Source organism: Microtus pennsylvanicus, chromosome 7, assembly GCF_037038515.1.
Source record: "Microtus pennsylvanicus isolate mMicPen1 chromosome 7, mMicPen1.hap1, whole genome shotgun sequence".
Lineage (NCBI taxonomy): Eukaryota > Metazoa > Chordata > Mammalia > Rodentia > Cricetidae > Microtus > Microtus pennsylvanicus.
Window position 1 is genome coordinate 102,376,070 of NC_134585.1, and position 13,128 is coordinate 102,389,197.

General features: G+C 36.3%; 1 protein-coding gene across 3 annotated transcripts in view; it reads right to left on the bottom strand.

Annotated features, from left to right (window-relative positions):
- Positions 1-13,128, bottom strand: part of Col11a1 (collagen type XI alpha 1 chain) — a 165,462-nt gene that overhangs the window by 80,852 nt on the left and 71,482 nt on the right. For all 3 annotated transcript variants that reach the window (XM_075981554.1, XM_075981552.1, XM_075981553.1), the window contains 13 exons: positions 11,249-11,302; positions 11,084-11,137; positions 10,868-10,921; positions 9,708-9,761; positions 9,549-9,593; positions 8,366-8,419; positions 7,903-7,947; positions 7,653-7,706; positions 6,997-7,041; positions 2,564-2,617; positions 1,075-1,119; positions 704-757; positions 578-622 (listed from right to left, as the gene is read on the bottom strand). In XM_075981554.1, the coding sequence (XP_075837669.1) occupies positions 578-622; positions 704-757; positions 1,075-1,119; positions 2,564-2,617; positions 6,997-7,041; positions 7,653-7,706; positions 7,903-7,947; positions 8,366-8,419; positions 9,549-9,593; positions 9,708-9,761; positions 10,868-10,921; positions 11,084-11,137; positions 11,249-11,302 (657 nt within the window). The remainder of the gene's footprint in view (positions 1-577; positions 623-703; positions 758-1,074; positions 1,120-2,563; positions 2,618-6,996; positions 7,042-7,652; positions 7,707-7,902; positions 7,948-8,365; positions 8,420-9,548; positions 9,594-9,707; positions 9,762-10,867; positions 10,922-11,083; positions 11,138-11,248; positions 11,303-13,128) is intronic.

Genomic DNA, 13,128 nt, shown 5'->3' on the forward strand with positions numbered 1-13,128 from the left:
AGTTTATCTTTGAAGGATTTAGGAATGTCCAAATAAATTAAAAAAGCATTGTTCTTTAGGAAAAAGACAGGCAGTCTCCAAAAGACTTATTAAGGAGCCAGAGCCTTCCACAGACTGAGTTGCCTGCATTTCTCTACCTCTGTTTGGCTTTAATTTTATTTCCTCCCAATAATAGCATTGCTACCATGCAGCATCACATACAACTTCTTTTTCACAGTAACAAATAAAAGTTATATTTTCTATTAACTTCAGTTCAGCATCTCAAGGATTTTAGTACAGAAAAAAGTGACTGAACCCTGTTATAACTAGAAGTTGTCCCCACGCCATAGCCAACCATGCAGACAGATGAACCTGTGATTTGATCAAGTTAGACACATATAATTAAAGGGGTATTTGTGGCTAACTTGACATTCTTTTGCATCTATTTTTAGGGCCTTGGTGACAAACTTATACTTGCAATGTCTGGCTAGTAAGTAATTGATCTGTGTATTTCAAGTAGAAAAATAAGTGTTGAATGCACTTTAATTTGATATGCTGGATGCTAGGATATCAAAATCACCTAAAAATCATATTTTACCTTTTCTCCTTTAGATCCCTTGAGACCTCTGACACCATCTGCACCCTATGGAATAAAATAAAAACATTAAAAGACAATGATACTGCACCTTGAAATGAAATAATGTGCAAATAATTTAGGGTTTACCTTTACGCCCCGGGGACCAGGATAGCCAATAGGTCCCTGTGGACCAGGAGGACCCTGAAAAAGATCCATTGTGACTTAACTATGTGGTACAGTGACAATATTACTCATTCACATACTGAAAATAATGATTTTAGGTAGTAGGCAAAAATTTAATATTTACATAAATAATGTATAAATATTAAGTAATTTATCATCATAATTAATATATCTACACTAAATATAAAGCATGCAGATCTACCGCCATGAGAATTATTTATACAAAAATGATGATAAATTCTATTTCCTGGGTATACCTGTTGGTTATAACAAAATACTTATATTGACAAGACCTTATAATTGACAGGCTCTTCAGACAGATGCTTGGTACCTACCAGGGCCCCCTTTTCTCCTGACTGGCCTTCTTTTCCAGGGTGACCCTACATGGAGCAAACAAACACACTGGTGAAGATGTAGTATTGATTGTGTCTGTTAATCTTGTTAAATTCTTCCCCATTTTTCTAAAAACGTCTGAGATCGCCTGCTTTATTTTTTTAATTATTGGAGAATTGTACAAGTTTCATGACTTTCAGGAATATTGGAAACTGCCTGTTAGAGAAAAACATAAGATTAGATTTGACGGGTACATGCTTCATTAAATATGGAATCATTTTCAAAGAATTTGGGGAAAGCACACAAAGTATTATATCCTGCTATTAGCAATTCAGCTTCAAATTCTCACACACAGCAAGTTACATATGATTTATATTCTGTATGTAAATAAAGGGATGATGTATACATGAATCTTCAAATGGTAGCAGGTAGCACGTGTTGGAAATACATAGAAGGATCAAAGACACTAATCACATTATTATACAATTGAGATTCCATAAATAAAAATGTATAGTTTTATTACAAATATATTCTATAGCTGAATATAGAAATAGCACAATAATTTTTTTCTTGCTCATCACAAATTTAAATAAATTTCAAGAGAAAATATCAATAATAATTTTAAAATGAAGGTTGAAAACAGATTTTTCTACATTTCTAGAGGCTGAGGGATATCTAATGTCTAAAGAATGTTTGTGGATATTAGGTGAAGAAATTAACAAATGCCGTGTATGTGACCTGGCCTCTCTGCTGTCTGGTTTTAGGTCGACTTACACAAGCTAGACTCCTTTGTGAAGAGGACATCTCAGCTGAAAAAATGGTCCAACCAGACAAGGCTATAAATAATCCTGTGTGGCATTTTCTGGATTGGTGATTGGAAGAGCCCAGCCCATTGTGTGTGGTGCCAAGCCTGGAAAGCAGGCGAGGCAAGACATGCTCAGAACTCCTCCAGGCCCTCTGCATAATTTCTTTCCTATGTCCCTGCCCTGCTTGAGTTCTTGTCCTGATTTTCCTAAGTGATGTTACCTGGAAGTAAGTAATCCCATTACTCCCCAGGTTACTTTTGATCATGCTGTTTGATCACAGCAATAAAAATCCTAACTGTCAGACTCCGAGGGGTAAGTTAAAAAGTGGATGAGCTCATTCACTGCACTTAGTGTCTGTTTATTAAACATCGCAATCACTGGAAATAAAAGCAGTCTGAATTAGTTGGCAGAGAGGAGCATGTGGAATTAGGAACGAGCGATTTGTGCAGGTACTGGTGTTCAGAGTGTGGATGACTTTAGAGGCTACGGTGATTTTATTGAAGAGTTCTCAACAAAACTGACATAAAGAAATGATATTGCATTATAAAAAAAACCAATGCATAATTACTGGATCAATTCCTTCTTTTTACTGCCTACATGTAATCATTTCCAAGAATCTGGTAAAATTTATTTGCTAAGACTGCATATGGAAATGTCAATGGGGAGAGAGACAGCATTGACTTACGGGAGGCCCATCAGCACCGGGAAGCCCCGCAAGCCCTGGCTTTCCTTGTGGACCCTAATCAAAAAGAGGAGAGAATTCGGTTTAAAAGAAAGTTAATTATGAAAGGCTCTACATTGTGTATATCAGCACAGCACAGCAAGCACAGTGTGAACTTGAGACGGTGGCTTCTGTATGTAAGACATGCAGAAGGTGTTCTAAATACTTGATAACATTCTATTAAAACAAATGAAAAGCAAAGTCAACAGATGTCAAAAGACATAAAATATGCTACGTTTAGTCAGCTTAGCCATTCTAAATTTTTCCTTGTTCAAGTTGACGCATTAGTTTTTAACTGGTACAATAAACTGGTGTTAACAGAGCAAAAATGCAAATAACGAAGATGAGAAACGCAAAGCTTTGGATACTCCATTGACAACACTATATTGACACCTAAGTAAGGTGCAGCCATAAGCTCTATGGAACGCTTGGTAAATAATGGACTGAATATACAATTGTAGCCCCATAGGATTAAAATAAAGATGAAAAATTCCTGATGCTGTCCTTGTAAAATCAGAGGCAAAAACTTATTTCCAGGGTATTTGTAGTGATACACACAAATGCATTGTGCGATTGGTTTTATAAGGGTAGTACATACATAACTATATATACTATGTGACTTGATTATGGCTATGAATGAGTACAATAATAACTACCATGTTTACTATACTAAGTGTTTTATTTTAGAGTCCAACTCTTCTACTTACTGAAGAATAAGTTTACTATAAAACATTATTCTCATATTGCCAGCCCCATATACATCTCTTCCATCAGACAAGAGGCTGCTGCATCAGGTCACTGGCCTATGTCAACTAGATGGGTATATGTGCTGTTTGTACTGGTCACATCATGATGTAGCCGTCTGCCTAAGGAGTTTCTTAGATCGTACTATCATTAATAGTCATGGATACAGTTTGGAGTTCTAGTGGTGGAGTATCAGATTCTGAAACAGTTCTTGTAAATGTGTGAGGTTTCTGTGTCGGTTATTAAGTCCTGGAGTTATATACGTCTACGTTTATGAGCGAGGTGCATAAATTAATACACATCTAACATAAAACTAACTTGGAGCTGCCCAATGGGTCACTCTAGTTTTTTCTGTCCTGAGAGTGTCTAATTTCATGTCACTCCATCATTGATAAATTTAAAACACTGTAAAGACAAACATTACAATTATATTCATTCTTAGGAGAAAATTAGGCATTCTAATGGGAACATTAAATATATCAATGGCAAGGCAGTACTGCTTGCAGTTCATTTAACTAGCCAGGACAGGAAAATAGTTAACAGAGGAACGTCATCAGTGCATCCCAGTCTCCAACACAGCTTCCAGTATTTATATTATTAGAGGCTACTGACCATAAGCATTGCACTCATGTTGACTTGACCTACAGAACTTCATAGGAAAGCACCAATTAAATCATGTGGACCAAAAAGCAGAAAAAAATAGCCTTTTTAGAAACGTTTTTATACCCTAAATTACCTTTTGGAAAGCCTTAAAATTTCAATTTCTTTCACCAATCTGCATTCCTACCATATTCTACAGCTATTACCAGAAAATACTAAATATTTATTTGAAATATTTTGCACGTCACTTAAATTATTCTTTATTTTCAAGACATTAGTCTTGTTTCTTCAAAACAAACCAGCAAAGAATAAATCGATTCATTACTATTACCAGCAGAGGTGCCAATGACTTGGCAAGCAATGCTGCATGAACCTTTGCCATTGATATATATTTGAGAAAATACCAGAAATGTTAAAACTCTGGCAAAATAAGATGATTTTTTAATGAAACTGAATTCAATCCATCTCCTTTTGAATGGAGGTTTCCTGACAACAGAATGTTTTATCTGCATCCTTAACTCCCTGTGTTGTCCCTGGTGAGGTGGAAATAAAGATGAATGAATGTCATATGTTTCATATTTTAATAAAAGTTAAAATTTATGAAGTGCTTCTGTGTACGATGTGAAGCAATTTATATGCATTATCCACTTTGTCTCAGTGAGTCCTGGGAAATACCAACATCTGCTATTCCATGACAGAATCAGAGTCTGAATGCATCTAGATACACATTGAAGTCTTCAAAGTCACTGACTTTAACAGACATTTACTTTGTGTCTTGGTATTTCTCACTGAGCTCATGCAGACACATCGTTTGTTTTCTGTAAATCAATTAACATGTGAGTAATATGAACTCTGAACTCACATATTAAATCACAGTAAATGTTCTACTTGTCAAAAATGTCAGAATAAATAGCAGAGGTAGTTTATCACTGCAAACCAGTAGTAACCTTTATTAGAAATAGAATAAAACATAAGCTATAATAACTTTATATGAAAGTTCCTAGAGATTAAAACATCTAATGCGAATAAATCACATCTGAATGTTAAATTATACATGAGAGTTCTTATTCACCAAGTTTAAAGTAAGAAGTGTTTTAGACAGAATAACAGAAGAGAAGTAAATAAAATACTGCCAGATAGAGACAAAATATTAAGTACATGCCATATATAATTTTTATATATTTGTCATTTGAATTTATTATTATTCTGATGGGAAAAGCCTGACTGTCTTAGAATTTTCCAAGAAGATATGCTCAGAACAGAGAAAATCCTGGATTACATGTGAACAATAGCTGCAATGAGCCAAACCATATATCTTAGTTGGGGCTCAGCAACAGGAATTCAAACACACCCATTCTCCCAAGGAGAAAACTTCTCTTAACAGTCCAAGGAACACATAATAAAGTTCTGTTGAAAATGTAATAGGAACATATTTCAATGTAATTTATAATGAACAAGGGATGTTTATGAAGTGCTAGATAAAAGATAAAAGTAATAAATTTTAAAAGTCACTGATCTAAAATAAAGACCCAAGAAGGAGAGTGCTGCTCAATGATATACTGCTTGGCTAAATAAATGGCTTAAGATAATCTTCGGGATGTATCTAAATCTCATGCTGTATTTTCAGCACCACTACTATACTGCAAGGTATCCACATAAATAGAGCAATTCAATAATCCCTTAAGAAAGGAGGGTACAAATTGCACAAGTGTGGTGGTGCACCCCTTTACTCTCAGCACTCAGGAGGCAGAAGCAGGCAGGTAACAGTGAGTTAGAAGCCAACCAGGACTATACAGAGTTTCAGGTCAGACAGAGTGACATGGTGAGGTCCTGTCACAAAGAAAAAAGGAAAAAATAATGGTGGTGGTGTCTCATGCCTTTAATCTCAAAAAGTGGGTTCCAGGACATCCAGGGCTACACAGAGAAACCTTGTCTTGAAAAAACAAAGGAAAAGGAAAGAGATTTGTGAAAATTACCAATAAGCTGTCAAAACAAAAGCAGCCAAGAACAGGAAACACTAAGTATGAGCATGATGAACCTCGAGAGGAATGGTCAATAACAAGAAACAAGAGAGACATGTGTTAATGAGGATGTGCGAAAACTAGCATGTCCATGTGTCACTCGAGGAAATAAAAATAAGTGGTTCAAATTATTTTATTAAAATATATTGGAAGTAAATGAAAGTATCACATACCATAATTAACCAGACATGAAGATTATATTAACTGTTTTTCTAGTTATGTTTTGTTTTGGAGATAGAGAAGCACATTACATACGTTGGATACTGAAAATGTAAAATTAAAGTGAGGTTCCACAGCATCCATTCAGAATGCCTAGTTCTATCAGTATGGAAGCTCACAGTCTGCATACTTTGAGTCAAACTATCGTTTTTCAATAATGATAAAGTAAAGATGAACCAAAAAAAAGCGAAAACACACACTCATCTCAGTGTCTGAAATCACCATTTTTTAATAATATTGCAATCTGGTAAAATCTAGTAACCCTACATTCTTTTAATTTACATCTTAAAGTGTGTAAAGGAATTTTTTTTTATTGATAAAAGGACAGTAAAGAAAGAAAAAAAAAAACAAATTTCCACCTCCTCCCAGGCTCCCATTTCCCTCCCCCTCCTCCCACTCTTCTCCCCCTCCTCCCACTCTTCTCCCCCTCCTCCCACCCCTCTCCCCTTCCCCCCACTCCTCTCCCCCTCCCTCTCCAGTCCAAAGAGCAGTCAGGGTTCCCTGTCCTGTGGTAAGTCCTAGGTCCTCCCCCCTCCGTCCATATCTAGGAAGGTGAACATCCAAACTGGCTAGGCTCCCACCAAGCCAGCAGATTGCGTAGGATCAAAACCACGTGCCATTGTCTTTGGCGTCTCATCAGCCCTCATTGTTCGCCATGTTCAGAGAGTCCAACATTTATGCTATACTTCAGGTTACTGTACTGCTTTGATAAAATACTATGTAAGGAGATATCCAGAGGAGCAGAACTAACACCCGCTGAGCGTTGCGGGTACATACTAGATTACCAGAGATTTTAAAAATAATACAACTTACTTTTTCCCCCGGAGGACCAATAGGGCCTTGCGGACCAGGAAGACCCTAGTATAAAAGAATTTATTTCAGGTTAGGAATCATTTCATAAGGACACACACATCTTCACACCAGAGGATAAAATCTAAAGCACATGGACTGGTTCACCAGTACCCACCCCCTCTCCCTCTCTCTCTCTCTCTCTCTCTCTCTCTCTCTCTCTCGCTCTCGCTCTCGCTCTCGCTCTCGCTCTCGCTCTCATACACACACACACACTCTCTCTCATTCACTCTCTCTCTCTCTCTCTCTCTCTCTCTCTCTCTCTCTCTCTCTCTCTCACACACACACACACACACACACACACTTTCTCTCTCACTCTGTCTCCCGCCCCCCTCCTTTTGCACTGCACAGAGAGCTTCAGAGCACTGTGAGGAGTTTTGTACAAGCTTTTTTTTGCAAAGAGCTTTTAATGCAATTCTATCCAGAACCTTCTGCATCTGTGGATTTTTACTATGGCATCCTGTAAATGCTTATGAGTCCCTTTTTTTTTCTTAAAAGTAAAAGCTGTCATGGTTGCATAATGGGTGCAACACAAAACATTCTGACGCTACAACTTTTATTTAAAACAATAGCATCTCAGCCTATCATCTCCCAGGAAGAAAATAGTGGATTAGAGTTACCTGAGGTCCTGGATTCCCTTGTTGACCTGGTGGTCCAGGCTCCCCTTGTGGACCCTGTATAGGAAGAAATAAAGTATTTAATAAGGCTTTTGCATTACAGGGTTTTCTTTTTTAATTCTAGTTATTGAAAATCATCCACAAATCAGTTTTCACTGAAGAAGTTTGGAAAATATATTTAGCAATGTGTAAGATTTTCTTTAATTTTAAACAAAAAGCGACTGACATGAGTTTAAAGATCTTAACTTCATACCATGTTTCCTTTTGGTCCTTGGGGGCCATCTATACCTGCAATACCCTTCAATGAAGAACAAAATAGGTTAAAAATTTAGGTATTAAAATGGAAAATATAAAGAATAGCCAGTAGCCTGTAGTGATTTATGATTCTTGTAAGAATAAACAGAAATAGAATTTAGTATTTAACAAAAATTATGGAAGGTCTGTACTCTCCCATCCATGTCCACCCTGAAAACAATCTAGCATCATTTTCCACTGGATGCTAGGGATTCAGCATGAAACTGAAAGATCTACTGAAACAGAGGAAAGAGCAAGTACAGAGAGAATGATCAGTTACCCTGACAGGTAGCATCCACAGAACTTACAGTACAGCAAGACAGTTAACTAGATTCTGTACTCAATTTTATACAAAAGTCCTATAGAATATTTGGCAGCAAGTTTTCTACTACAGAACCCAGATTGCTCCCAGGAATACATACAGGTTGCCCAGGAGGTCCTGGGGTTCCTCGTGGTCCCAGCAAGCCTCGTGGACCCTAGAAGGAATAAAAGAAAAAGAGAAAGCTTGCATAAGAGAGGTCTTCAAAACAAGCCTCTTTTGCTGAAAAATTTTAATATAAAATATGTATTAAAATATTTATTCGTCTTCTCTCAGAACAACGAAATAAATGTTCAGCATACCATCTTATGTAATAGAAATATTGTATGTTTGTACAGACACAAAAAGCAAAGTAGATAACAGTGGTTACTGGAGACACTTTCTTGGATCCAAAACATCTACAGATGCATCACTAGTAATGTTTTTAAAAGACAAAATAGTTAAATGATTTTAGTAAGATATTTTATGTCATTTTCTAATTTGATTAGCACATTCAATTTGGTTGTTATGATCACACAGATTAAACAAACAGAAAAGGTCAGAATCTCATTCATTTTATTTTATACAAATTTCACCTTGGGAGAGCGTTCATTTACTAGCAAACAGCTGGTATCTATCCTAGCAGATCATAGAACCATTTTCTAGATAGAGGAATTTCAAGCTATGAACATTTACATTCACATCATCTTCCTTTCCCCTTCTGCTGAATATTCTTTTCGAGCTTTAGAAAAGTTAGGGTGATAATTCCTTTGCCTGCTTACGTGACTGTAGTTGACCTGGCAAGCTTTATAGTGGCAAAAGACAGCTGAGGTTAGGAAAGATTTTCAAGTCTGTTTTGTTTTGTTTTGTTTTCCTGTCTGGCTTTGCCTACATCCCCCCAGTTAAGTTTCCTTATTATCGACATTGACTGGAGAGAAGTCATAAAATCTTGTGTTTAGTACATGATATCTTAGTATCTTGCTTCTGACAAGATTAATTTACCCACAAAAAAATAATTTTGAAGTTACGGGTAGTATTTGAAGAATTATTTTTATCTGCAATAAAAACTAAGTAATAAGGTTTGTGGCCCACAAGATGTTATATTCCACATTTATTTTTATTGACAAAGATTTTCTTTATAACAGAAGGGCAGCTGTATACACTTAACTTTTAAATATGAAAATTATTTGGCTAACTTGTGTAAAAGGCTATGTTCACTCAGGTTAGTATTGCCCAAATAAGTAATACCAACCCCTGTTTCTCAAAGATGAGACTGCTATTTAAAAATAAAGAAAACAGTTGCTTACAGCTTCACCTGGAAGACCCCGGGGCCCGATCTCGCCATCTTCTCCCTATCATTCACAAAAGGGGAGGAATTCCTTTTAAAGCGGTATCATTTCAGAAGCATGTTGTCATCTGTGTTCTAACTGTAAACAGGGCTTAAAAGAAGTAAAATCTTAGTATACCCTCATTCCATCATCACCAGGAAGGCCTGGAGGACCTTGTGGGCCTCTCTCCCCCTAAGGAGTAAACATAAACAGGATAAATGAGAAAGAAGGTTATTGTTTAAAATACATGCGACGGTCAGCACAACCAGGTGAAAATGGACAGTTGTCCAGGACAATATACGTTGCCCTTACATTTCTTAGAGTAACGTCCAGATTGGTAAAATTTTAAACTAATCAGCTTTACAAGATAATATGGTAGAAAAATGTTTAGCAAGTTTTAATAAAAGTAATTTAAAGTGAATGTAGGTAAAATAATTTCAGACAGTATTGAAGTGATTCATTAAGAAAAGTATTTTGGTTAATGATTGTCTTAAGAATGAGTGAACTTTGTTGTTCAAAACATTTATTTCTAAATTTTTGGAATATTCCATATTAAATCAGCACAACTCACAAAGACTGAAAGGGATTTTGGATTTCTTTCACAAAGCACAATTATATGTACATCTTAGCATGTGTTAGGCATACACCACTTATTTTGTTAGGAGACTATAAGATTAAGTTTTTTTTTTTTACTCTGCAATTTACCTAAATATAGTCCTAGGTTTATTCTTCATTTTGGTAAAGAAACATATAAATAACCAAACTTATATAAAGAAGAGGGGAAAAAAACTGTCTCCCCAACTTGCCATTTAAAAAAACGAAGAACATATTGAGCTGTTACTATTTAGCACACTGATTTCTTTAGCCTTACAGTTAATAGCTGTTGCACTGAAGTGTGCAAGTGTACATCACAAAGAAATAGTTGCCAGGATGCCTGCAGGCATCCTCATCTGAGTTACTTCTACAGACAAGACGCAAAGAATGTGGCAACACTCAAGAAATAATATTCTCCAAATCTTCTATTAATGTGATCTTTATCATACCTGTAAACATAGAGATTCTATTTTTTTTGTACATAAAGAATATTTGAAATGTCTACAAACAGTGAAAAAAACGTTGGTTCTGCCTACAAAGTTTTATCCGCATGTTCTCAATATCCTTTAGATGTAAAAATTTACCAAATGGAGTCACCAATGTCTGTGTTATTGTTTCTCCTGATTCTCAAAAGTATACCAGTACTACCTAAGCATCTAAGATTTCTATCATACCTAAAATGTAAAACCATAACTTTATCTTACCCTATGACCCTTGTCACCCGGCAGACCCGGAAGTCCATCAAATCCTCGGTCTCCCTGTAAAATTGCAATCGTATTACCATCAGATTCTCATTCTGGAATAGGACTCTAACTTTAATGTCAAGTTCACTTCATATCAAGAAATTTTATATTAAACTGTGATACTACTAAGGATAAAGTGGCATAAACGATGTGCATACGGAGGTATAAAGTCCTGACCTTAGACCCAGGTTCTCCTGGCATGCCTCGTCCTCCATCCGCACCTGGACGGCCCTGAAAATGCCCAAAGCAAAGTTAAGCAAAGGCAATCTAATAACAGTAAGTACAAACATTAACTGATGGCTGAAGTTACAACTCAAGATACAAAAGGAAAAATAGCCATACCCTCTTTCCAGGCTTTCCTGTTGGACCAGGTGGACCTTGGACACCTCGAGGACCCTATAGGAAAACATTTACATCACATTGCAGAAATCTTGATCCATAAAGTCAAAAGAGATGGTTTTAGAAACAGATGTACCCTATGTTCTTCTGTAAATATTTAAGCACAATAAAATCTTTCCAATATAAAATTTTGACAAAGCAGGTCATAAAAGCAATATTTCTTAAGTGGTTTTCATTAAAAAAAAAGAACTATATGACTATATTGCATAATGTTTTATGAAGATGTGAATACATCCAAACAAAAGAAATATAACGATATACTTTTAAGCCTTTATGATCAATTACTCATTTCCTTCTCAGGAGATGGTTCTACATAGCAATCACTGGGCTCCATCAACACTGGCATTTTGTTCTCTTTCCAAGCCTTTTCCAATCACCTTTCCTTTCATTATTTAAATGTCTCCTCCTAGATGACTCAACTCTCAATCCACTGAACACATTGGGTTTAATCACCTCTGAGGCACAGTGAAATCTCCTATAACATTATTATCCGTTAAAGTGTTCAACTAAATCCGCTATAAGTAAGCATATCCTTGTGCAACCGTGCACAGTGCCTGGCGCATGACTCTTCAGCCATCCGCACAGTCAGGGATGATTATTTTCTAACTGGAAATATGCACTTGCAAAATGACGGGTAAAAGTGTTTTTTCTGGAACTGTAAGGATAAGACCGTTTAATAACTGGAAGTCAAAGATTATAGGTTAAAGAAACCATCGGAGAGGAGTCTATCATGAATCTTGCCAGGATGGAAGAAAATGTATTCCAACACAATTGCTACTATATTTTGTTTCCTTAATTAACTAATTTTATTCTATGAGTAAGTGACCAGGTGTATGTAAGGGTACATGCATATGCATGAGTCTACAAACCGCTTTCATGCATATGCATGAGCTGCAATCCTCCACGTGCATACACATGAGCCTGTGGACTTCAGAAGAAGGCATCTGGGGCTCTAGAACGGGAGTTACAGGTGGTTGTTAGCAGCCACGTGGTGCTGGCAACCGAACCTGGGACTTCTGAAAGTAATGTGCTTAACTGCTGAGCCATCTCTCCAGCTGTGCAATATGGACGGTCTTTAATGAAAAGTATCCCCTTTGACATCACCTACCTCTTTGAACTTTAAGAATCAAGAGAGACTGTATGACCTAAAACCCTGTCATCACACACATTCAGACTCATAAATTCGGGAAAAAGCTGTACACATATAGCTTTACAAACTTCACGAAACAATAAACTTCCAGGATTTCTATGTATTTTAATACTTTCTTAAAGTTCCCAGTGAATCAGTCAGTGTTTTCCTTCCATTCCAAAGTAATGTTTTGTTATTGTTGTTGTTGTTGTTGTTTTGTTCATTTAGTTTGTTTCCGTTTTTGATTTTGTTTTGTTTATTGAGACAAGGTTTCTCTGTGTAGACTTGGCTATTCTGGAATTCACTCAGAGGACAAGGCTGGTCTCAAAGTAAAAGATGACGGCTAGTGGTGGTGCATGCCTGTATAGAAATGCTAACTAAGCATTCAAAGCAAGGCTACCATATTGTGAGCTAGTTAAATATTGTTACCAATTTTCTTTGGGCTATGTCCCCAAAAGTTGTAGTGTCTACAAAATGGACTATTTATCAACAAGAAAATAAATGTAGTATTGATGTACTCAAGTATGAACATGAGACCTTTTCCTGTATCAAAAGAGCTAATAATAGAAGATAATTTTAAGGTATAATTTTACTTAATATATTTTTTTCTGGAAAATGTACAAAATTTCATGATAAAGAATAGACCACTAGTTTCCAGGTATCCGTGGGTTAAACAAGGTTCTAAGTGCAAAGG